Source organism: Acomys minous (assembly GCF_964271855.1).
Source record: "Acomys minous genome assembly, chromosome: 16".
In the NCBI taxonomy this organism is placed as follows: domain Eukaryota; kingdom Metazoa; phylum Chordata; class Mammalia; order Rodentia; family Muridae; genus Acomys; species Acomys minous.
The window spans coordinates 21,609,526-21,632,313 of NC_140498.1; the positions used below are offsets into that span (position 1 = coordinate 21,609,526).

Below are 22,788 nucleotides of genomic sequence, written 5' to 3' on the forward strand. Positions count from 1 at the left end.
CTTGCCATGCCCAATCCTTCACCGCACACTGGCTTTTAGAACTGTCCTGTGCCCATCCTCCATGCTAGTCAATAGGGCTAGCTGAGATCTGCCCACATTCTGGGGCCAGACAATGCCTTGGAGGTAGCTCCTGGGGGCTGCTGTCAACACTTCCCTGGTGGCTGAGACAGTAAACAGTCACTGGCTCACACTTCTGGAGGCCAAAAAATCCAGTATCACTGGGTTGAAAGCCACATGTTGGCAGGGCTGCACTCACTCAGGAGTCCTGTGGGAAGGTCTATTCCTGGCTTTTTCTAGCTTCTGGCGTTCCTGGACTCTGGCTACAGCCTTCTAATGTCAGATCGTCAGAGTGTGTGTGTGTGTGTGTGTGTGTGTGTGTGTGTGTGTGTGTGTGCACGCGAGCGCGCACGCATGCACCTATTATATGACTGTGTGATTTCATTTAGGATTGACCCAGATAATCCAAGAGAATCACCTTGTCTCAAAATAATTAACTTAATTATATTGCCAACACTCTATAGAAAGTAATGATTGACAAGTTTCTGCAATCCGTTTACCATATCCTCTGATATCTAGTTGCTTTCTTACAGGCCAGAGGAGAGTCTCCAGTAGGTGACAGATAGGAGTGGTCAGCATCCACTCTGGACCTTGCCCGCCCGCTTCCTGTGTGCCTATTCCCTGGTGGCCGAGGGCTGGCAGTGATGCTGAGGAAATGCTTGGCACTTCTTCAGATAACAGGGTCAGCTTGTCCCAGGACATTTTTGCAGGACATCCTATGGGCCAAAACAAACAGTCATGCCTTGCCTGTTCTCTGGGAATGCAGGAAATGCTAGATGTTTAACAGTGACTTTGAAGGCCCTGACCGTGGGCCAGATATCAACCTTGGAAACCGTAGAAGGACCACGAGGACCTCAAAGCTGGGTGCTCAGCCAACGGGATGCTTCATCAGATGGAGCCGTGAGGGGAACTTCCTGAGCAGGTTGAAGGGACTCAGCCTATGGCAACACAGAAGCTTATGCCATTGAAAGTCCCCCCCCCATTTGAAAGGCCCCCCCCCCATTTGAAAGGCCCCCCCAGGCTTGATCAGATTCCTATCCCAGGGCCCAACTCAACTCCCAGCCTGGCTCCTGGGTCTCTTTGGTCCACGCTTGGTGCCCCTTCATTCATGTGCACGTACCTGGGCCCAAAGTGTGCCTGTCATGGGCATGCGAGATGGAGCTTAGGCTTGTAAGCTGAGACAGCCAGCCAGGCCGCTCCCTGGGTTGGGGAGGGTCCCAGAAGGCCTCGTCTTAGTTTCTCTCCTTTCATTTTTGTCAGTCAGCACATCCATCCCTAAGACTTGCCACTTTGGAGCTCTCTCTGATACCCAGGCTAAGTACATTATTAAACTATGGGCCCCCGTTCCAGCTCTCAGTGAGGAGTACGAGTGCCCTGCCTGAGAAGGCCGACCAGCTCCTCTGCCCTTCAGATCGGCCATCTTGTTTGTTACTCATCATGGCAGTTGTGTGGAGGGGTGGGGCTGAGACTCCCATGATGACCTTTGTGATTACCTTGTGCTGTAGGATGGGACGTGTACACATGGCTCCCATTTCTGTGTAAAGCCCATGATGGCCAAAGCTTGTAAAATGGACTGTGTTGAGTTTCTCTTCATTCCCTCTCCATTCTTTTCCCACCAGGAGTGGGATGGATGAACAGTACCCAGCATCCTCCCAAGATCCTCCTCCTCCTCTTTTCTTCTTCCTCCTCCTGCTCCTCCTCCTCCTTCTTCTTTTGTGGTTACTTTTAGACAGGGTTTCTCTGTGTAGCCTTGGCTTTGTAGACCAGAGACCCACCTGCCTCTGCCTCCCCAGGGATTACAGGCGTGCGCCACTGCAGCTGGCCTGGGCCTCTTCTTAAGGGTCCTATGGAGACCTCTTATCTCAGATCCCCTTTCTAGGGATGTCATCATTCTGGGCCATGACAATTACATGGCCAAGAGATGGATCCTTCTATCTCTCTATGTCTCTCTTGCTTGAGTAGTTACTTGAGGTTAGTAGTTGCTTGAGGTCAGGTGGGCACACCCAGGCTCTATTGGCAGCTAAGAAGAGGCCACGGCATTAGGGCCCTGGACTTTGTTTAACACCAGATATAAGTGGTTTGGGGAAGAAGCCAAGGTCTATCTGGTAAGGCTGAGGCCACTAGCACTAGCCAGAACAGAGAGGGCTGCTGAGCTCTCCCAGAATCCCTGGCTCACACCCCAGGTACACAGATGTGTTGTGCCCTCCTCAGGGGCCACCCCTGAATCTCTGCCAGCATGCCCTCCTCAGTGGCCTCTTTCCTCCTTCCTTATAGCTCAGCCATCTGGGCCCTGGGGTTCTCCACAGTCTCCAATGTGTCTTGTTAGCACTTGCGTGAATGCCTTCACGTTGGTCAATATTGACCTGGTTCTCTCAAGCACTTCACTTTTCTTCTTCTCCCAAGGCCTCCTACAAAGGACCCTAAAGTGGAGAGGGTGGGGCGGTTCCGTCAGCATGGGTTTTGCTGGGACGGCTCAGGGCATCGCTGAAGGTGGCAGAAGTACCCCACCCTGTGGTAAGCAGTGACTAAAGTTCAAAGGTAGGTTCTCTCTTCAGTCAAAACTTGATTCTAGTTCAAATGATGCCAAAAGGACCTTGCATTTCTCAGCTCTCTCTCTGCTCCTGTTTTTCACATCTGTCCTTTCTGGGGTGACAAGCCAACATCCAGTGATGCCAAACAGTACCTCAACAGCCAGACAGCATCCCAAGAGCCACACCTCCTTAGTGATCTGACCCCTTGTTGGCAGAGAATCGGCTGAGGTTTTCAAGGATTCTGTCCCCAGACACATCCTAAAATCTCAACTGTCTCCCTCTGCAGTCTCTCTGAGTTTTCCCCTGCCCAGGTTAATCCTCTATTCCTATATCTTCCTGAATCCTGTCTGGCTTATGGTAAACATGTCCATCTCTAACTTAAAAGTGGATTGTCCTGCATTTATATGCTCCCGTGCCTCTGATGGCATTTAGCATCCTTTGCACCTGTGCCTCTGATGGCATTCTGCATCCCCCTGTACCTGTGCCTCTGATGGCATTCTGCATCCCCTGCTCCTGTGCCTCTGATGGCATTCTGCATCCCCCTGCACCTGTGCCTCTGATGGCATTCTGCATCCCCTGCTCCTGTGCCTCTGATGGCATTCTGCATCCCCCTGCACCTGTGCCTCTGATGGCATTTAGCATCCTTTGCACCTGTGCCTCTGATGGCATTCTGCATCCCCCTGCACCTGTGCCTCTGATGGCATTCTGCATCCCCTGCTCCTGTGCCTCTGATGGCATTCTGCATCCCCTGCTCCTGTGCCTCTGATGGCATTCTGCATCCCCCTGCACCTGTGCCTCTGATGGCATTCTGCATCCCCTGCTCCTGTGCCTCTGATGGCATTCTGCATCCCCCTGCACCTGTGCCTCTGATGACAAGGTGATGTAGATCATTCAGTTCAGGACAGGGAAGTCATCTCCATTGTTTTGGTGGCACTTAACTCTAAATTCTCCTAAGTCACAGCCACCAACAGGCCCCTCCACTGCAGGAGACTGCTGGTTTTGTGTAACAGGAAGGCTACAGGCCCTTCTTTTGGTGCCCGTTTCACCCCTGAGCTTCTAAGGCAGGCTTCCCACCCTTCCCTGCAAAGCCCTCTGTTACTCTCAATAGCTGCAGCCTCCAGGGGGTTGTTGTCGGGAGACGAGGACCCCTCTTACTCTGATGCAGATGGATGGAGGGCGGTGACTCAGTGGGTTTTGCTATAACAAATGACCACGGACTTGGCTTAAACACACTACACACATTCACTGCAGCTGTGCACGTTGAAAAGTCCAAGATTAAGCCGAAGCGGGGACGACTCTGTCTGGTGAGGGTTCACTTTCTGATTTGTGGACGTGTCTTTGTAAGTTGGGAAGAGGGCAGAGGAACCTTCTGGCATAGTGTGTGTGTGAGAGCGTCTTTTTATCCCTTGGTGTGGTACGGCTCTTATGTTTGCATGTTTGGTTCCCCGTCAGCGCAACTGTTTGGGAAGGATTAGGAGGTGTGGTTTTGTTGGAGGAGGCGTGTCACTGGGGATAGGCTTTGAGGTTTCAAAGGCTCATGCAATTTCTGTCCCCACCCCAGCCTCTCTGCCTCATATGTGTAGATCAGGCGTAGGCTCTAAGCTGCTGGTCCAGTGTCATGCCTGCCTGCTGCCTTACTCCTCGCCTTGATGCTCACGGACTCTAATTCTCCAAAAACTGTGAGCTGCAAGGTAAATGCTTGTTTTATAAGTTGCCCTGGGCCATGGTGTCTTCCCACAGTAAAAGGACCTAAAACATTTGGCTTCTTTTAATAAGGGGGAAAAAAAAACTCATTCCTGAGAGTGCCATCCTTTTGACCTGAATCCTTCTCCAAGGCTCTGCCTCTCATACCATCTCCTTGCGACAAGGGTCTTAAGAGGTCACAGTGTTTCCGCCCATTGCAGACGTCTAAGAGATGTGTATATGATGGCTGGTCTTGACTGGACTGAGAAACACCTACAGCATGACATCAGTAAAACACACCTCTGTAGACCCTGAGGAAGGGTTTTCCCACAGGGGATTGGCTAAAGGGGGAGTTGGTATATGCTGAATACAGGTGGTATCCTCCAGTAAGCTGGGGTTAAGATATCACAAAAGGGGAAAAGGGAGGAGACCAGCCAGTGCCTCTGTAGACATGGCTCGACGAGGACAGAGGTACCCTCCATGATATGGTCACTTCCAGCCCCACAGTTTTCTCCAAAGCTCTCAAGATGGCAAGTCATGGCAGGACAGTGAGGGGCTGATGGGCACTGATGCACCTAGGCTCACTCAGCTTCAGGGAGCCTCATCCGGTCTCGTGCTTTCCACTCTCAGCTTTGCACAACCTCACAGTCTAGCCTGGTCCTGGCTCTGGTTAGTGAGAGAGAGAGAGAGAGAGAGAGAGAGAGAGAGAGAGAGAGAGAGAGGGCGAGCGCAGATCCAGGTCCTGTATGCCACTGATTCTGTGGCCAAATGCAATTGATTCTAACACAACATTAAATGTCAAAATATTTGTGCTTCCCCCCTGTTCAGATTTAGACGTATTGCAGAAGCCAAGAGAGAATGAAGCAGTTGCCTCTGTGGGGAGGGGCTCTTCCCACCGGAATGTCCAAAACTTGAGGGGACAACAGGCATCACCCCTGCAGGCCCAGAATGTGCAGTCTCCAGCCTTTGCTGGGCTCTTTTCTGTTTTCTTGGGGGGCTGGGGAGTGAAGGGGGGGAGTGATGGCTGACTGTTCTTGGGTGCTTAAGTCCACCCCCAGTCTGATCCAGCTGACAGGGCTGTCGTCTCCCAGGGCCATCGCTGGCTTTCCTTCCTCGGCCCCCTGTCTGACCTGGAGACAACCTCAGGGGGGAAGTGGACCTGCTTCATTGTGATTGAAAGAAGACCCAGAGACCTGGTGCAGAGGACTTGCCTGGAGCTGAGCTCCCATGTCTACCACCGCAGGGGGCAACATGTGACTTTGATAGGCGACAGGAGAGCACTGCTTTTCTTTATAAGTGAACTAGTATTAGGAAAACCTGTTTGGAGCAAGCTGGCAGTGACAGACTGGGTGAAAGTTGAGCAAGCATCTTAGTGTCTCCTTAGCGCCCTCTGCTGGCAGGTTTTGGGAATATGCTCTGACTTAGGAACAGATGAGGGTCTGGGCTGATAGGCATCTTTGTCAGGGAGACCACACCATGTTCCTTTGAACCCAGAGGCCTTTGGGGGTTGTAAGGCTAAGGTCAGGATTTGACAGACAGTTTACTTAGAATCCATTCATTATAACTCAAAGACTGGCATCAAATTTATTATTATCTTTTGTTAAATATCTTAGATCATTTCAGAGAACACTGCCTAAAAGGTCAGAGTATGTTTTCTTCCCCAGAACATTTTTGTAGGTGTGTAGTTACAAGTCAGGACAGGTGAGACACAGACAGGTGATACACACGCGGGCGAGGGTTGAGAAGGGCTCTGCAGCCCCATTGTAGCCTTTGGTCCTCTGACAGAACAGTCTCTGTACGTACTTCCACGAGGCAAGCTTGAGACTCGATCCCACAGACAGGTTAGATGTGGAGGAACGGGGCGGAGGGGTGGGGTGGGGTGGGGTGGGGTGGGGTGGGGTCCACAGGGCGCAAAGAAGACTACAGTCATACATGCATTCATCGTATCACTGAAGAACGAGACACTTAATAGGGAGGGTCTGCCAAGCAAGCCCCTGCTTGCTGCGTGGTCGCCTGTCCTGCAAGCGCTCTTGTTGGGATGGGGCAAGGAACGGATGGGACTCATGTTCGTAAGGCTTTCTTTGGTAGCGATGGTTGGGCAGTGTGAGCTGGGCTGGAGGGAGTGGGGTAGGGTGGTGTGGTTCTGGGCGGGGGGGGGGGGTAGGGGGGGGCCCAGGTTCCATGGAGGGGACTCTCAGGAGAAAGGTTTGAGCAGTTTAAGTGTCAGTGTCAGGTACAAGTATAGGGTAAATTGAAGGCAGGGTCCTGGGAACATGGAGTGATGGCTGAGTGCCCCTCCCCCCGCAGCCATACAGTTCACTGTGGCAGCCGCCCCCCCCAAAGCCTTTCCTTGTTGGAACCCACAGATAATCAGATTCTGGCTTTAGAGGGAAGAGAGCAGCAGCTGGATTCTCAGGTTCTCGGCGAGGCAGGTGGAGCCTGGGAGCCTTCAGGAGATGGAGAGAGAGCTGGGGTGACCGGCATGTTACGGCCACCCTTCAGTTGTTGGGGTTTCTCTCCCACCTGTGTCTTTGATGAGCAAATCCTTCACCACAGCACCCGGTCTTCGGATTTAAAAAATGGTTCTTCTTAACTCTAAGGAGCAGAGGTGTTGCTCCATTGTGATCAGCCGCCATGAGCTCCTTAGCTGTTTAGAGGACCCCATCCTCCATCCCTCTCCCTCCAGGCTTTTGAGATGGAAACGCGATCTTCTCTCTTCAGCCCCTGGAGGGGCCAGGAGAAGCCCGAAGACAGTTGGAAGTTGGGGATTGTGGGTGGAGGGGGTCACACTGGGCGAGGACGCGGAGGCACTGGTCTAACTGGACCTCGATCCGTCGCGCGCGTGACTCTCAGACACGTGCCTTCCTTTCGAGAACCCTGTCATCCACCGGGCAGAGGAAAGTAGGTGCCGGAGAAGGGCTCTCTGCCAGGGTGCTTATTCCACAGCTGGTGTCTGTGAACGCCGAGTTACGGGGCAACGGAACGTGGGGGTGAGGATGACCTCCTGGGACGCTGCCGAGTTCAAGGGAGCCCTTGTGTGTGAATCTGACTCTTCCTGGCTAGAGAGGCTGTAGAGGGTGTGTGTGTGGGGGGGGGAGGGGGGATTGAAAACATCTCCTCCCAGCCTGGGCCTCCAGCCTTGCTCTGCTGGGGACGTCCCTCCAGCCCAGCTGTCAGCTCCGGGTTTCAGCAAGGGGCAGGAGGCCTTGCCGTGTGTTTCCTTAGTAGCTGCTGTCAGTGAAGAAGTGGGGGCCAGCCGACGGGCAGCAGTCGCCTTCTGTACATGGCTCGGCGACCTCCCTATACTCGTTGTTGTAAAACACCTTGCCTCCTTGTGACCCTTGGGTGGGCCGCCGACGCCTCCCCTGGGGGTCAGGGTGCCCTCTGGGAATATCCATGTGCTGGCCAGGATCTTTACAGCTGCCAAGGCAAGGAAGATGGTGTTAATAAGCAAAGTGAGAGGAGTCTGGGTCAGGGTTTGATTTGAATCAGTAGACACAAGCAGAGCATGGTGTGTCCTCGAGGCTTTGAGACGCACACAGATTTGACATCAGTCGCACAGCTGACAGCTCTGATCCGAGAAGGGCATTTTCCTACTCAAAGCTTGGACCCAGGGCCATGGAAATGGCCAACTTCACCCCCTCAACTCTGCTTCTTTAGGCCAAGTGAACCTACTCCCCCAGGGCAGGTGAATTTAGCAGAGGATATTTTTTTAGCAAAGAATCGCGCCCTCTGCTGCCCATTACCGGGAGGTGCAGGACCCTTAGTGAAAAGTCCTGTTTGAAAATTTGATACTTGCTTCGTTAGGATGCTTAGTTTCCCACCACTTTCTTCTTACCTCACCATAAAGCATCTAAGGCATAACACAGCTTTCCTGATCACTGCCCACTCTGAAGCAGTGGACTCCCAAGACAGCTACGGCATCCTTATTCTCGCTAGCTGAAGCCAAGCACATGACTGCGGTCCCTGATTGCCCCCAGCCTTCATAGTCAGTCCATCCAGGGACCCTCCATTCAATCGAAAAATGCCTCCGCTGACACGTGCCTGCATCCAGGCTCCTACTTTAGGTAAGCATCACTGTCGACTCAGAGGAACTCCTCTTGGCATATGTCTCTATCTCTCACTTTCCTTCCCGGAGGTGTTGAGAGAGATCCTTCAGTTAAATGTGACATCAGGGGCCCCTCTTGCCACCTCCCTCCAAGAGCCTTCTGTCACTCTTGGGATGAAATTCTAGCTCTGGGGCTGGGGGAATTGGCTCAGTAGATGAAGTGCTTACTGTGCAAGTATGAGGACCAGAGCTTGGACTCCCAGAACTCATGTAAAAGCAAAAGTCGGGCAGATGTGGTGGCTCACCGGCAGTTCATCGTTAGTAACTTGGTCTTTTTTTTTTTTTTTACATTTGTTTATTTAGTGTGTGTGTGTGTGTGTGTAAGAGAGAGGGGGAGGGAAGAAGAGCAAGAGAAAGAAAGAGAAACAGAGACACAGAGAGAAAGGGGTGCACGTGGAGATTATAAGACAACCCGTGGTTCTCTTTCTCTTTCCATGTGGGTCTTGAGGTTGGAACTCAGGACCCTGGGCCTAGGAGCAAGTGCTTGCATTTACTAAGCCATCTCCTGTTCCCAAAATATTTTAAAAACTAAATTGCTCTAATAGGAAATATCCCAGAGTTTATTCTTCTAGGTCAATCTACTTAGGTACACTTAATTTTTAAAATCAAAACTTTAAATGTGTGTGTGTGTGTGTGTGTGTGTGTGTGTGTGTGTATGTGTGCACGCGTGCGTGTATGATGTATGTTAAAGGTACAGTGCCTTCAGAGGTCAGAAGAGGGCATCAAAGCCCCTGGAGCTGGAGCTATCTGAAGTTAAGAGCAGGCACATGGGGGTGCCGGAAGAGAACTCAGGTCCTTTGGAAAAACAGTAAGAACTCTGAACTGCTGAGCCATCTCTCTAGCCCTCAGGCATACTTCTAATAAGTAGACTCATTTCTTCTTTTATTTACTTAAAAAAAGCTTGTTCGTGCCTCAGAAGCTTAAGGCAAATAGGAATTTACGCACTGCCCACACTTTCTTTAAGGGACTCTAATTTAACACATACCACACCTCGCCTGCTCATCTTCTGCACCTATTTTTCTGATCTTTTTATATTTTTTATTTGGGTTAGTTTCATTTTCTTGGTTCTTTTCATTTCTTCAGTTGTACATCTGGCCATTTATATTTTTCCTGGAGTATCCTGGCCTTCATTTTAAAGATAATTTATCTTTCCCTTTCTCTCATGTGTTGCCATCTCCTGTCTTCACATTGCCCATTTCTATTCTGAGATATTAGACGTCTGATTTTTGGTGCGGTGGCAATGCTTGTTTCTTCACATATTTTATTCTCGTTGGCATGTTGTGTTTTAAGGTGTGTTCATTTTTATTTAGTGCGTATGTACCCTGAGTGTGAAGTGCCCATAGAGGCCAGAAGAGGGCGTCAGACTCTCTGGAACTAGAGTTGCAAATGCATGTGAGCTGCCATGAGGGTGCTGGGAACCAAAGCCCGGCCTTCTGCAAGGACAGAAAGAGCTCTTAACCACTGAGCATCCTGCTGTGTTCCTGTTTTAGATTTGCAGTAACTTCGTACGGAGAGAAAGTGTTTTTCCCTTTGTGATTACTTATGCTGGACTTTCCTACACCAGAAGTAGCAGGTTTAGCCTCTGCAAAGGTTATGAATTCAACGAATCGTTCACGCTTCATAAGCCAGAAAGCCAGTCCCGTGTGTTTGTCAACAACTGTGTGACAAGGTGATTCCATTGCATGAACCGATGTCATTAAAACCTGGGATCCCTTTTCACCCCACTCTTACCATTGCTGTGAGACCACGCTACCAAACAGACCCTTCAAGACCCCAGCCCCATGCATTCAGCCTTCTCAGCCCTCAGGAACATAAGTCAACTACAGTTTTGCTCATTCTAAGTCGCCCGGGCTCACGTTTTCTGTTTGAGCCGTGGGAGATAAACCAAGACCAGTGGCTTCCTAGGTCTCCTCAGTCAGAAGTGTCATTTCAGACCCCATCTTTGAAATCACCTCAGGTCCCCTTGATCACATCTTTTCCAAAGCTCCCACCCAGCCCTGCTTTACACCAACACCAACAGCCAACCTGCCACTTTGCCTGCACTCAGGCTGCTCAATGCAAGCCCGCCCCATAGGCTTGGAGGGATGAGGCGCTGCAGAGTGTGGGGCTGCATCCTGATTGGCCGCTTGAAAAGATGATGAGGAAGAGTAGACTCCCCTCGGGAAGAGTGTGGCCCAAGGGTTAAAACAGGTGGGAAGGACCTGGTTTCTCTCTTTCTCCCTGTAGACTCCTCCCTGTCAACTGTCTGCGCAAGAGTTTGGAGAAAATTCAGGAGCCAGATAAACACACCTGCCCACTTAATAGCTCCTCAAGATGCGGCTGCAGGGAAACCTGTGCGAACAGTAGCGCCCTCTGCTGCTGTTCAAATGAGGTGCAGTTTCTGCAATGAACAAACGTTCTCTCCTTCCTCCCTTTTCTTCTCTCCCCTCCCTCTCTTCCTCTGATTTATGGACATTATTTTACTCCTGTGGGTGCATTATCTTCTAGAACTTTACTTTCCTCACCACCAAGTAGCAATTCCTTCCGGCTCACTGCCCTGTCAGAAGCAATGCCTTCCCAAGATGGCTGCCTCTGGGGTCTCACACTTGTGCCAAGATCTTTGCTCTTCTCCTCTGTTAGGGCTTAGCTTTCTCCTTTGTTTACTGTCTGAGTGGCATATTGCTTTTATGGCACAGTCCCCAGCTTACTCACCTGCTGTGGCTCAGGCTTGGCTATGGTCAGCATGATATTTCAAGAACACACAGACACAGACACACACTTACATACACAGACACACACAGACACACATACAGACACAAAAACAAATACACATACATACACACAGACACACATAGATACACAGATACAGACACACACAGGTACACACACAGACATACAGACACAGATACACACATAGACACATAAACATACACAGACACAGACACACAGACACAGATACATACATACATAGACACACAGACACAGATACACACACACAGATACAGGCATGCACACAGGTACACACACAGACACACAGACATACACACATGCAGACACACACACACACACACACACACACAGATATACACAGACATGCACAGAAGAGACTCTGTCAGGTACGTCACAGGCACGAGCTGAGAGCCTTCATTCTGGCTCCTCAAGAAACTGTTTTTGCTTGTTTGTTTGAGACAGGGTTTCTCTGTGTAGCCTTGGCTGTCCTGGGCTCACTTTGTAGACCAGGCTGGCCTCGAACTCACAGAGATCTGCCTGCCTCTGCCTCCCTGAGTGTGGGTGTTGAAGGTGTGTGCCCCTGCTCCTGGCCTGTTTTGTTTTGTTTGCTTTAAGGGTGAATGGAGATTTGAGTTTCCATGGCAGTCATTGTCCCCTTTGGTGGCACACGGAAGTGTGGGTCGTGGGGCACAGCACTGGGTGGGGCAGTGTTTTGTGCCTCAGAGACACTCACTTTGAACACACGAAGAACACAGGAAAGTGCAGAAACCTCTTGGGTAAGAGTGCAAGAGCACCACCAGGCCCCGGCTGCCTCAGTGGGCTCCCACTCAGGACCCTCCTGAGGACGGCATGCCCACTTTTGGAGGCCCTTACCTGAAGCTGTCTTCTTGTCTATGCCTGCTTTCGATCTGCTCAAACTCTTCCGAGGCCAGCACCATCCCGCTGTCTGTCTGGTTATCCTGTGGGGAGAAAACCGGCCAAGCCTGTGGACCACATGTCAGGCTTTCCTGCAGGGCAGCTGCATCCCAGCCCGGTCGGTCAGGTGTCTAGCAACCTGAGTCTTGCTGGCTTTATACTTGTACCCACGGGAACTGAGCTAGGTAAGTGTTTCTGGTTCATCAGAGTGTGCAGAGGCGCCAAATATCTGACATGAAGGGAAAAGCTGTGGCCTGAGAGGTGGAGGCCTGGAGAGTGGGGCTGTGTCTGGCCCGTGGGACCCTCCAGATTGACAAACAATAGGCTTAGCATGTGCTCATCACTCTGAGTCCAGCAGGAACTGGAATCTCAGAGTTGTCCCAAATAGAGATGTGTGCGTAGGTAGCTGTTGTCTGCTCAAGGGCCCCTCCCTGATGACCTCTTCATTCACCCTCTTCCGGCCACAGCTCCCTGACTGGGTCCAGGCTCCATGGCCCCTTCCAAATGGACTTAGATCTGAGGTTGGAGGCATTGGCCACCAGAGCTCAGCCTCGGCGCTCAGTCTTATCCCTTACTTACTAGTGGGCACTACTGCTGAGCCTCACAGAGAGCTTCACTGCATGTGACCTGATCTGAGGGCTCAAGGTGTCCACAGCTGACTGGACCCCTGCAAGCTTCCTGCTCTCCACACCACAGCCTCTTTCAGGGACACTTATGCTCTACAGGGTTATCTCTGGTGCCCAGGCTGATGACACATGAGCTCTCTCTCTCCTTAACATTCATATATATATATGCACATATATGAATATACACGTGTGCCACAATGCGTGTCTGGAGGTCAGAGAACAACTTGAGGGTGTCAACTGTCTTCTACCATGTGGGGTTTGGGGCATGAACTCAGGTTGTAGGTTCACCCACTGAGCTGTCTCACAGGTTCTGAGTTCCCTCTTCCCCGCCCCTTCCCCTCCTTACCTCTCCCCCCACCTCCTCTTTAAAAACCATGGTTTCTCTGCCGCTGGGGTAAAATAGGCAGGGAGGCCACGTGTAAGAATGACCAGCAGGCGAGAGAGGACGGCTTTGAGTGAGTGGCAAGCGAGCGAGCACTCAAAGACGCAAAGGGACTTAACTTGTTCCCTGGATTTGATGTTTTCAAGGACTTCCTCCCCCACCCCCCCCACCCCCAGGAGACGCCTCCCGGCCCGTGTGCTGTGGTATGACTCAGTAGGTAAGCGACTGCCAGCCTAGGTGCCGTCAGCAGGGGATGGCACAGGAAGTTGTGTACACAATGGAGTTTTATTCGGCCCCAGAGAAGAATAAAACACTGCTTGCAGGAAATGAACGGAATTGGAGGGAAGTGAAATAGGCCGACACGGAAAGGTGAGTACGGCATGCCCTCTCATGTAGAAGCTAAAAGATGGTTGACCTGGAGGTAGAACAGCCATTAACAGAGGTTGGGAAGAGGGAGAGGAGGTGGATAAAGGGAGGCTGGGTTTTATTAGGGTGTCCTAGACGCATGACTTGAAGTGTCATTGCATCCATTAACATGTGCAATTTACACTGTAATAAAAATTAAACAAACTGTTTTAGAAGTCTTGCTTGCCTTTCTGTCACTGTTCCCCACCTCTGAGCTGTCCTTGGTCCCATCTATGGTGCACATCCCACCTCCCCTTACCACCGAGGCTTTGTAAGTTGTAGGGGTCATGGGGAATTCTTCGAACGTCTTCATCCTGGAGGAACCCGGCGTCTGAATCCCTCTGGTCAGGCACCCAGGAAAGGACACGCAGTTGTAGTATCTGTCGGGAGGACGCAGAAGGTTCTGATGAACTAACTCAGAGCCCCCCTCACCTCTTAGGCTGCTTCTTTCCCCACCCAGCGAGAGGCAGAGTATGGGTGGGGCCTGGGTCCAGAGTCTGCACTGGTCCTCAGATCCTACTGCGGGGTCCATCGCATGGCCCTCCCTGCTCCTTCCCTGCACTGCACTGTCTCTCCTGTAAGGAGACTCTGAGCCCACTGCTGGGGCTCTGCAGAGGAGGGACAGTGGGGTAGTTACCTCAAAGCTGAGAGTGGCATGGAGCTGAGAGGCAGGTATGGCTTTCTCCTCAGGATGGCCATCTTCCTGCTATTAACCGCTGGCTGGCCTGCCCACATATGCATGTGTGTGCACAAGTGTCAGTGAGCATGGATTGTTGGGGGGCATGGTGGCAGCAGCCTGGCAAGGGCCAGCTTGCTGTTCTGTCCCAAGGCATGCCAGTGCCCTGGGTCAGGAACCCTGGAACCCCAGCCTCTCTGTCATGCTGCTGAGAACACGGATGGCGCAACATACTAGGGGTGTAAACCACCAAGGGTAAGAGACCTTGGCTTCAAAATTCTAGACATAGGCTGTTTCACTCCTGAGTATGGTAGTGTGTGGTCTCACTGTCCTTAGGGCCTTGCCAGGGGTCCTGGGGACATTTTTCTGGAAATAAAACATCCATCGTGCCCTAGGAAGGGTCCTGGCCCAAATACAGTCTACTCTACTTTGTGTCCCCAAAGGAAAAGTGCTCAAGGTGGGTGCTCCTTTGAGAGTGTGGTGAAGGAGACAGAAGCACAGAGAATTGGAGGAGGCCGGTTGCTGTGCTTTGCACATGGCTAGAGTGTGTCTTCAGGGTCCATGTGCTGGAAGCTTCATCCCCTGTGTTGGGCACCGAGGTGGGGCCTAGTGCATGGAAACACCAGCCTCAGAAAGGACTAATAAAGTTGTCTTGGGACCCTGGTTAGTTTTCAAGAGATACTGTAAAAAAGATGGCAAGGGACTCTGACTTCCTCTGCCTTCAGTTCTTACTATATGCTTTCTTTCTGTTTTTTGGAGGATATGCTTTCTGAGACAGGGTTTCTCTGTGTAGCCTTGGCTGTCCTGGACTCCCTTTGTAGACCAGGCTGGCCTCGAACTCACAGAGACCCACCTGCCTCTGCCTCCTGAGTGCTGGGATTAAAGGAGTGCGCTACCACACCTGGCTTAGGATACGCTTTCTTATTCATGTGCTTCTGCTATCATGATGCCATCTGCCATAATACTCTCCCAGAGATAAGCAAATGCTGACACCATGTTCTTGAATCTCCACTGACGTGAACTCTGAACGGACCTCTTTTCTTTATAAAGTACTCAGCCCCAGTTATTTTGTTACGGTGGACTAAGATGCTCACGGGAAGAGATCTCTGGTGTCACTGTTAAGTTGCTTTCCTTGAGGACTCATAAAATATGTCATCTCCAAATGGCTGTCACCACCAGACCCATTCCCAGACCTGGGGAGAGGGAAACCGACCTGGCTGCCAGGCTGTGGCAATGCACGCTGGATGGACTACTCTCAGCATCAGCGTCGGTGATGTGCAGAGCTGTGGTGGACGCCTGCATGAAGCCACCCTCCTCTGAGCTCTGAGAGCTGTGCAGGGCTATGCATTCCTCTTCCTCTTCCTGGAAGAAATGGGAGAAGTTTCCAGGGTCAGAGGCTATCACAAGCCTGCCCTCAGTCTTAAGCTACACCCAGGACTACTGTGGTCCTGACCTGGGCCGTACGGTCAGGATGGGCTGTATGTGGTTGAGTGCTCTGAGAATTAAGTGAGGCCACACTGGGCCCCAGAATACTTTAATGCTCACAGAAGGCCAAGCATAGAGGTTGCTAAATGCCTGCTGAGCCGGCCTTGCTCAGTTCTTCCAACAGCCCTTCCAGGTCCAGGCAAAGTAGGATAGGATGGGCCTCACTGGGCATCCTGGATTCAGCTCCTAGAGCATGAGGTACCAGCCCCAAGCTGCTACCATAAGGAAGTACCTCCGGGAAGGGAGGCATGGAGGGCGTACAAGTCCAGTGTTTTGGTACTCAGTGGGTGCTAGGCGGTAAAGGCATGTATAAAGGGATGCACTACCATCGTTTTGAGGACAGCTTTGCCTTGCAGGCTCAGTGTGGACCAGCCTGGGGTTCCTTGTGGGCAAAGATGACCCCTGGCCATCTGTATGGTGGCTAGAGAGGACACGGGTGGTGTTTGTCCAGTTTCATGCTGAGTGAGATGGAGTTGCGGGTAGTGGGAGGACAGGCCCAGACACGTGTGGCCCTTGCTTAGTAGCGACAGGTGACCAGGGCTTAGAGGGGCTTGGAAAGACAGACAAGGCAGGGAGCCAGGATAGGGCCGTTGCTTGTGGCAGAACAGGACAAAGATGGAGCTCACCTGCCAGCTTCCACCCTGGAGCAGGTCCCCCAGGATCTCCACTAGCTCGGTGAAAGCAGGCCTCGCTTTAGGGTCTCCAGACCAGCAACTCTGCATGATGTGGCGTCTGTGGGGCACAGGTGGCTGCTGACCTGTGGTCTGAGTGCACCGTGACCCTCCCACCAGCCGATCCCATCACTCCTGTATCCCCTGGACCACTACGGCAGTTTGGATAGGCAGCGTGTCCCCCTAAGATTCATGTGATGGGAGTTTCACCCAGAGGTTGAACACTACTGAGGTGACGGGCCGTTCAGAGACGAGGCTCACTGCAGTGCATGACCTTTTGCTACTTTGTGGGTTCTTCTTTTTCCCACCCTTTATGCCCCCAGTTTCACCCCCTATCACTAGACAGCTGAGAAAGAAAGATGGGGGGGGGGGGAGAGAGATTTATAGATCCTTGAATCTAATTTCTTTCTTTCTTTTTTTTTTTGTTTCTTCTTTGAGCATGGCTACTAACAAACTGCAGCCAACCCTTCACCCCCAACGACCACCAACCCCCAACCCCACCTATCAGGGCTTTTATATACCATCCTATAGACCACCTATCTGGCATTCATATACCCTCTGAAAAATTCCCAGAATTCCAAATGTCACACACTCTCAGACACTATCTACAGCTGGAAAAGCCATGTCTCTGCTAGAGCACGAGGCAAATCATAGTCAGCTGCTGCAAAGCAGCCCTATATCCCCACACCTGGGATTAGAACAAAAACATATTCTTATATTATTTCTGTGCTTTTTTAAAGGAGCCAAAATTCCAGAATTCTTACTACACTGCAGGATCAAGGGGGCTTATGAGTGGGTTAATGCTGGTCTTGAGGGGTGGGCCCTTGCTTCCTGCCTTACTGTGTGATCTGTCCCTTTCATGTGCTCTGTGCTTGCCGCCATCTGCTCTACCACGATGCAGACAGAAGAGCTGTCAGCTCAGCAGAGCTGAGTAGACAGGGAGAGATGATGTCTGCTCTTGAACCTTCAAAACTGAGCTGAGCAAACACCCTTTTTTTTCCTTAGAAAGCATCCAGTGTCCAGTATGTCATAGGAACACAATGGACTAAATTTCTGTCCCTCACACTTTGCGGTTTCCACTTCAGATGTAATGCCACCTGTCCCTCATCATTCTTAGTCCTGTCTTCAGTCCCTCCAGTGTCACCTCAATGTCCTCTCTTCTCCCGATCACCTGACTTTCTAGTGCTCATTGGGTGCTCCCAGAGTGTGTGTGGCATCCTCCTGGGGCCTGGCCTGCTTTACGGGCTCTGGGTTTCCAGGGACTGGCACAGTAGTGAGGTCCAGGATTGGGGGGGCATGTTAGTGGATAGAGTGGATGGATCAGCGTTGGAGTGAGACAGTGACAACCACGTATGCTATGCCCCTGTGCCATCTCGCGCCTGCCTGCTCTCCTTCCTGGGCTTGCGTACCATCCTTTTCCCCACAACTTCATGACCCTCTTCCCCTGAGCATCCCCTTGCCTGCCCCGATGCCGTTCTCCGTGGACACAGTCTTCTGCTCCCCCCATTCCCCAAGACCCCACACTTCTCTCTCGGTGCCTGGCCCCCAACGATTGAGTGGCCAGCCAGGAGACTCACATGGCAGGCGTGGCCAGCTCTGGGGCCCTCATTCTCGTGCCATCCTTCAGCCGCTGGCAGAACTCCTCGTTGATCTGTACCCCAGGGTATGGAGAGGCCCCTGATGGAAGAGAGGCAGTGGGGGGGTGGTGGTGGTGTCTGGGGAGCTGCCCTTTGTTCAGCCTAGCCCATCGTGTCCCTTCCTCTTCTCTTCATTGCTACCGGTGTCAGTATGATGTCTCTACCCAGGGGCTGGGCTGGCTGCTAGCTCCTTCCTTCCCCCGTTCTAGACCTTCATCTAACTAAAAGAAGCTGAACGGGTCTGGGGATATATCTCAGCAGTTAGCCAGAGTTCTGATCCCAACACCTATGTAACAAAGCTGGGAAGCTGGCACGTGCCTGTGACCCCAGATTCAAGCAGGGCGGAGACAGGAGAATCACTGGGGATTGTTGGCTTCTAGAATAGCCAAGAAGATGCCAGCCCCGGATTCTGGTAGGGTACCATGAGCATCCACATAGTCAATGTGCACTTAGGGGGCTGATTCCTAGGATGGGCATGCAGCCTTACAGAACCTGTTCAACAAAGTCTGTCGGTGTCTCCTGATCATCTTGCCTGTAATTTGCTATTTTCAACTCATGAGGACCACTGGCCTGGTGTCCCCTTGTTCCTCCTGGGCTACCTGCCTCTACCCCACCTCTCTAATCATTTATATGTGGATCGAGTGTCCCGATGCGTGCTAAGCCCACAGAGCTGTTCTCTAGCCCCTCTTTATGTGGTTCAGCTCCTTCCTGTTCCCTTTGGCTCACCCAGCCGCCCAGGGGCCCCGGGACTGTCTTGAATCTTCCTGCACCTGTTTTTAGTAACAGTGTTTAGTGTGGCTGCCATTTGGTGACATGCTTTGTTCACTGTCCCTTCTACCCTTCATGGGGCCTCTACTGCCATGTGGGGTTTGTGTAAGCACGCGTGACTGGATGTGGTGGTTCAAGTGAAAATGGTCCTCAAAGGCTCAGTCCCATATTTGAGTGCTTGGGAACCAGAGAGGGTAAGTATTTGAAAAGGTAAGGAAGTCTGGCCTTATTGGAGGAGGTGTGTCAGTGAGGGTGGCCTTTGAGGGTTTAAAAGCCCATACCAGGTCCCAGTCTCTTTTTGCGTCTGCTGCCTAAGGACCAAGATGTAGCTCTCAGCTACTTCTCCAATGCCATGCCTGCCTTCGTGCTGCTGGGTTCCCTGCCATGATAATAATGGGCTAGCCATCTAAAACTGGAAGCAAACCTCAAATTAAATGTTTTCTTTTGTAAGACTTGCCCTAGTCAGGGCCTCCCTTCACAGCAAGAGAATAGTGATCAAGACACTGAGTGAGTATTGAACTCCCTTGAGGGACCCATGGTGAGTGAAGAGGCTGCTATGCGAACCAAAGTTTTTTTTGCCTTGCTCAACATCAAAGCGTTGCCAAGGGAGCCCTCTTTGGAGGCAAAGTTCTCTAGAAAGCTGGGCCAGGCTGGGCTGAGACAGGTGAGTGGGTGGACTCTCTGTGACAAGGCCCTGGGTTAATAGATCCATGCACAGCTACAGTTGTGAGACCAGCCCTCGGGGGAGATCAAGTGACCCCCCCCCTCTTCTCTCCTGGATGGGCACCTTGCTCTTTACTCACCCAGGGAGAAAATCTCCCACAGCAGCACTCCAAAGGACCACACATCACTCTGTGTGGTGTACACCTTATCAAAGATGCTCTCGGGGGCCATCCATTTCAGAGGCAGTCGGGCCTGTGTGGGCAGAAAGAGATGCCCGTGGCGGAGAAGAGAGGGTTAAGGTTGGACACCAGGACACCCACAACCTCAAGTTTCTTCTGTGAAGATTGAAGGTTTCTTCCCTGTAGTTGTCCTGGGTACCCAGCTCTCCCTCTCCTCATCCCTCTCCCTCTCTCCCTCTCTCCCTTTTCCTCCCTCCTCCTCCTCCCTTCCCTCTACCTCTCTCTCCCCTTCTCTTCCCCTTTTATTTTTCCCCTTCTCTCTTCCCAACAGCTATCCTTTGTGTCCAGGTATTTTCATCCTTTGTCTCCTCTCTCCCTACTTATTACCCCCTTTTCTTTTCTTTTCTTTCTTTCTTTCTTTTTTTTTTTTCGATACAGGGTTTCTCTATGTAGCCTTGGCTGCCCTGTGCCTCTATAGTCCAGGCTGGTCTTGAACTCATGGAGATCCGCCTGGCTCTGCCTCCCCGAGTGCTGGGATTAAAGGCCTGTGCCACCATGTCTGGCTTCCCTCAAGCTTTTAGATGCTTCCCCACCATCTGTCTTCCTTTGTCTTATGCCCTCATCTGAGAGCCCTTCCAGACTGGCGTCTGCCTCTAACCCAGTGTTCCCAGTGCCTTCTCCTGACATCCTGGGGGTTGGGCAAGACATGCACATCTGCTCCCTACCTGCATTTGCCTCCCACACCTGTGAGTCATCATGAAGGACAAAAGCCTTCTGTAGGGTGGTCACTCGGCAAGGTGGTCATCACACCACACCCTAACTCATCCTAACCATTTTCTATCTCCAGCCATCTTCCTTCCCTGGCACAACCCCTTACTCAGCTCTGGTCATTCACTCAAGCACTCTTCTCTGAGCTCTGCAGGGAGCCCTGCCACTGTCTCTGGACCTGTCTGAGAGGGTAATTAAGATGGGAAGATCCAGCCTAAATGTGGGCAGAAACTAGTCGATGTGCTTGGGTCCCAAGCTGAATAGAAGGAGAAAAAGAAGAGAGGGAGAAAAACCAGGCAGACATAGGGAAACGGAAGCCACGCTGAGCTGAGTACAGCATTCATTACACTTTCTTTCCTGACTGATACCCTATGGGCAGCAGCCTCCCGTTCTGGAAACTACGACATCTACGCTATGATGTACTGGATGTTGATTTTGTCGCATGTTTCATCACAACGATGAGACACGTGACCAGCACACCTGTGGAGCTCCAAGGAACAGCAAGTCTCCCTGTAGCTGAGCAAAGCCTGGCAGACCCAAGGGTTCCTGTCCCTCTGAGCCAGGATTGGTCTGTGGTCTCATCCTCCCCATCCAGCCTGCATCCCCTGCTCCTCATGGCTGGCACTCACACTGCCTTTTCGGACGTAGTCGGGGTCTTTGTAGATGTCCCGAGCAAGGCCAAAGTCGCAGATCTTCACTATGTCATTCTCTGACAGTAAGATGTTCCGAGCAGCCAGGTCTCTGTGAATGCACTAGGGGTGAAGAAATGGAGGTGGCAATGAGTTTAGCTTCAACCCCCAGGGGGACATCTTAGCCCAGGGCCCTAGGGTATATCTTGCCCTGCCTGCATCTTGTTCATCTGGAGAGAGATTAATGGCAGAGGACCCACGGAACCAAGAACAGTGCAGTGAGTTAGGGAGCCAGCCAGGCTGATTCCATGGCCACGGCTTAGCTTGGAGACCTGGGGCAAGCGAATTCCTCACTTTGGGCTGAGTTTCCTCCAAAAGTGGGACAGATCAGAAGTGAAACTGAAGCCGACAAAGCAGAGTAAAAATGACAACTGGGCATATCTGTGCCAAAAGGTGTGTACACTTCTCTTCTGAAAAGGACCTGGTAAGGTTTGGGGGACCTACCTTGCGGGAAGCCAGGAACTCCATTCCCCGGGCCACCTGAAAGCTGTAGCAGACAAGGTCTTCCATGGTCAGCGGGCTTAACCATAGGTCCTCAGCTGCACGGAAGGAGGGGAGCTCAGGAGGAGCCTGGACCAGAGCTTATCTTCCATCTCAGCTCCGAAGTTTAACATCTGTGCACCCAACCCTGACCACAGCTCTCCTGGCCAGACCCCTGAGACTCCAGACACTGCGCACCCTGTTTATACCTGTTACCTTCATGCTCTCTGGGGCACCCACTTTTGTATTCGCTATTTGCCTCTGTACCCTTCCCTGACCCTGTCCGCAATGCACTGCTGTTTATCCTGTGATACCCAAGTTAAATTTCATTTACTGCCCCTGGGGTGTCTTCCTCTCTAAAGCAGAGCGCATTACAATTCTCCCGTAGAAGCCCCAGCACAGAGGGCCACAGGTTAGGTTATTTCTGCGTGCCAATCAAGAGGCTTTCCTGGCAAGCGGAAGTTAGACTCTTACCTTCTTGGACAAGGGGGGCTCTTCTCGCGCTTCCTTTGCCTAGGAGCCGTGTGAACAGGGCCCTGTCGCTGCTTCCAGGTCTCCTCCGATCAGCCTTGGCTCCTTCTACCATCGCGCGGAAGCGCCTGCGTTGCTCCGGAGACTTCTCCTGCCAAAGGGAAGTGTAAAACTGGTCCAAGGTAGCCCGCCTCCCGCCCCAGCGGCGCCTCGGACTTCCATCCCCAGCCAACCTGGTGCCCCCCATTCTCTGACTGCGCTCCCGAAACAGGCTGGGATGCTGACTTACCGCGTAGGGGCTGAATGCCTCCCGCTTGGCACGCAAGAAGTTGGAGAGGTTGCCGTACTTGCAAAACTCCACGATCACCATGAGAGGGCCTAGAGCAACACGGAGCAGAAGCCAGGCACTCGGTGATGCCAGCGGCTCAGCTTCTGCCTCCTATGGTCCATCTTTCCTGCTCCCTGCCAGGTTCCAACACAAGCCCACCCCAGGACCCTTACGGCTCCTCCCACCCGTAGTGAGAGTGCAGTGTCCAGAGTATCTCATTTCCATACCGTTGGGTTTCGTGCACGCCCCTAGGAGGTTGACCACATTGAGATGGTTACCGATGTGAATTAGGATCTTGAGCTCTGACATCAGGGCACGGTGCTCGCTGGCAGTAGCGCCCTCTGGAGGAAACATAGAGGCATAGCACAATGCCAAACTTGCCCTGGGTACTTCCCTCAATCTGCTCAAACCTCCTTAGATACTGATTTAGCAAAGGCATGCTCAGAGCTGGTGCTGGGAGTGTGGGCTGCTCTGAGTCCCTAGAACATGCTGCTGACCCTATAGAGGTAGGGGGTTCGCTCCTGACCTTCCCCAAGCTGCACAACCCCTTCTACCCG

At 52.0% G+C, this 22,788-nt stretch overlaps 1 protein-coding gene across 1 annotated transcript in view; it reads right to left on the reverse strand.

The window, feature by feature from the left end:
• Positions 1–5,829: 5,829 nt before the first annotated feature.
• FLT4 (fms related receptor tyrosine kinase 4) overlaps positions 5,830–22,788 on the reverse strand; it is a 44,523-nt gene continuing 27,564 nt past the window's right edge. Inside the window, exons 19-30 of the mRNA XM_084763364.1 lie at positions 22,459–22,572; positions 22,193–22,281; positions 21,907–22,054; positions 21,397–21,491; positions 20,893–21,015; positions 19,457–19,568; positions 17,826–17,925; positions 16,204–16,309; positions 15,306–15,454; positions 13,676–13,796; positions 11,962–12,047; positions 5,830–7,691 (exon numbers count right to left, since the gene is read on the reverse strand). Of these exons, the coding sequence (XP_084619490.1) occupies positions 7,493–7,691; positions 11,962–12,047; positions 13,676–13,796; positions 15,306–15,454; positions 16,204–16,309; positions 17,826–17,925; positions 19,457–19,568; positions 20,893–21,015; positions 21,397–21,491; positions 21,907–22,054; positions 22,193–22,281; positions 22,459–22,572 (1,442 nt within the window). The 3' untranslated portion in view covers positions 5,830–7,492. The remainder of the gene's footprint in view (positions 7,692–11,961; positions 12,048–13,675; positions 13,797–15,305; positions 15,455–16,203; positions 16,310–17,825; positions 17,926–19,456; positions 19,569–20,892; positions 21,016–21,396; positions 21,492–21,906; positions 22,055–22,192; positions 22,282–22,458; positions 22,573–22,788) is intronic.